The following is a 2,091-nucleotide window of genomic DNA, read 5'->3' on the forward strand; positions in this document are numbered from 1 at the left end:
ATGATTCCATCAATTGCAGTAAACACATATAATTATTGGATAATTTGGTTCAATGGTGTTCGTTTGTTTCCGCAAATGTATTCGAAATGATGAAACCATTTGCGAATATCAAAGTGTGTTCCGCTATTGACGAATTGCATGGAAATTTAAAACGATTTTTTAAACGATAATTTGAGTTTAAGTAAATTGGAAAAGCCCTAAGTGCTCAAGTAATACTCTGCATTATGTAGCACGTGATATGGTTTGAAAACTTAGTAACCAGGCAGCATATGGAGTCAAAATGTCAACCCTGCAAATGCGATCTTTCTTCACCCGTAAAACCCAATACCAGGGTCAGGCGGACTCGCGGAATCGCAAATCGGGCCTCGGAAAGCAATCGCAACGGAACGGATTGATGTACGAGGGCGAATGGCGGAACGGGTTACGGTTGGTGGATTAAATTTAGTCAACATTAAAAGCATTGCTAACAGAGGAATAATTGTTCGTTGCAGCCACGGCTACGGAATTGTTTATCGGAAAATGCCGGACACGGAAATGTACGTTAAAGTTTACGCCGGTGACTGGCAGAATGACCGGAAGCATGGATTAGGTATAAAATACTACGCAAACGGTAAATATCTGGGATTCTGGGAGGACGACCAGCGCAGCGGTCATGGATTTATGTGGTTCGATAACGGCAACTTCTACATGGGCGAGTGGCAAGCTGACCGTTTCGGAGGATTTGGAGTTTTTCTCAGCGCATGTGGCAATCGTTATCACGGCCAGTTTAGGGATGGTAAAAAGCATGGCGAAGGGATTTACCTGAACTCGAGGACTGGTCAGCTTCAGAGAGGGTTTTGGGAGGATGGCGTTTGCAAGCTGGGAACCATCGAGGATTGGAACCGGAATCAGGTGGTGTTTCCTACTGTTTATCCCATTCCAGAGGTAACATTAAAAGCTATTAGTTCTCTAATAGTAATCGATTCTAATAAGACAATTAATTCGCAGCTGAAGTTGGCAAACTTTCCCCAAATTTATGACAAGTGGATGATAGAGCAAACGATGCCCGTTTGATTACAATTTCGGGTGAAGAATATTCAAATAAACATAAACCAAAAAAACAACACACAAACCCAACTGCATTCGCCACACTTTCACTTAAGGTGCTCGAGAACCACCTTCCTGCTGAATTACAGTTCTCACTTTTCGTGCCAGCTCTTATTCGCACCAGTTTGCAAAGGCAAAAGAAAGCGAATGAGCAAAAAAAAACCTTCCTGTAAGCTTCTATAGCAGCCTCCGCCATTTGTAAGCCAGCTCTGATGTGCATACGGAATAAGGGGCACTGCAGCAGCAGCACCAGTAGAATATCCGCAGCGGAAGCCCCCAAGAGGCGTTTCGGAGACCTGCTGTATGTACTATGTGTATAGTCGAGTGCTGTTTTGGCCTCGCCACCTCCGCCTGCCCATCACTCATCTTTCATAGTCCGATGGGGCAAACTACGAATAAAAGGTCAATGAGACAAGCGGCTGGCAGCTGCGGGGAGGGTGAGAACTTCCAAGCGCACAAAAGGAAACAGGATGTTTTTCGTAATTGATCCTGTTTCTCGGGATCCGTCCGCTGTGTCAAAAGTGACTTTAGATAGGCACACCGCACAAAGAGAGGCTATGGCATGAAGCTTTTTAGTCGCCGCCATCGCTGCGCGTGGTTGTCATCAGGGGCGGAGCACAGCGGAAGTGACACGTTTTGTTTGTACCTCAGTTTTCACGAAGGGGGTGAGAATGTTGTACCTCCGCCAGGTGTGTAGGGGGTGGCGGGGGTTACAGGTGTGCACAATTGAGTCGCTCGCTTCATCGTTAGTGAGAACGCCAAAAGTGAAATATCCGGCCTGAGAGTTTCCGGCCGGTCGCGAACAGCGAACAGCGGCTTGGGATTTCATGGCGTCGGAATGCCTGCCGGAGATAACAGTCAAGTTTCGCTCACTGGGTTTGGACGGAACAAGAAAGTAAGTACTTTGTTGTTAGTTATTTTCCATTGTTTTTTTTTCTAATTCTCAGGAATTGAGAAAGTAATCATCCAATTTATTCATTGTTTCTGACGAAGAATTACACCTTA

At 45.4% G+C, this 2,091-nt stretch overlaps 1 protein-coding gene across 1 annotated transcript; it reads left to right on the forward strand.

Moving 5' to 3' along the window:
• The first annotated feature begins 274 nt into the window (after positions 1-274).
• Positions 275-1,496, forward strand: LOC129732063 (MORN repeat-containing protein 3-like). The gene is made up of 3 exons (XM_055692545.1): positions 275-426; positions 492-924; positions 988-1,496. Exons 1-3 carry the CDS (start codon positions 281-283, stop codon positions 1,051-1,053), a joined length of 645 nt encoding a protein of 214 aa, XP_055548520.1. The 5' UTR covers positions 275-280; the 3' UTR covers positions 1,054-1,496.
• The last annotated feature ends 595 nt before the right edge of the window (positions 1,497-2,091 follow it).

This window comes from Wyeomyia smithii, chromosome 3 (genome assembly GCF_029784165.1).
Source record: "Wyeomyia smithii strain HCP4-BCI-WySm-NY-G18 chromosome 3, ASM2978416v1, whole genome shotgun sequence".
NCBI classification, from domain to species: Eukaryota; Metazoa; Arthropoda; class Insecta; order Diptera; family Culicidae; genus Wyeomyia; species Wyeomyia smithii.

Excerpts from the sequence above, each read along its gene's own strand:
- LOC129732063 (XM_055692545.1), top strand. The coding sequence starts at position 281 with ATGTCAACCCTGCAAATGCGATCTTTCTTCACCCGTAAAACCCAATAC. Across the intron at positions 427-491 it reads GAATGGCGGAACGGGTTACG|CCACGGCTACGGAATTGTTT; the intron begins GTTGGTGGATTA and ends TGTTCGTTGCAG. Across the intron at positions 925-987 it reads CTGTTTATCCCATTCCAGAG|CTGAAGTTGGCAAACTTTCC; the intron begins GTAACATTAAAA and ends ATTAATTCGCAG.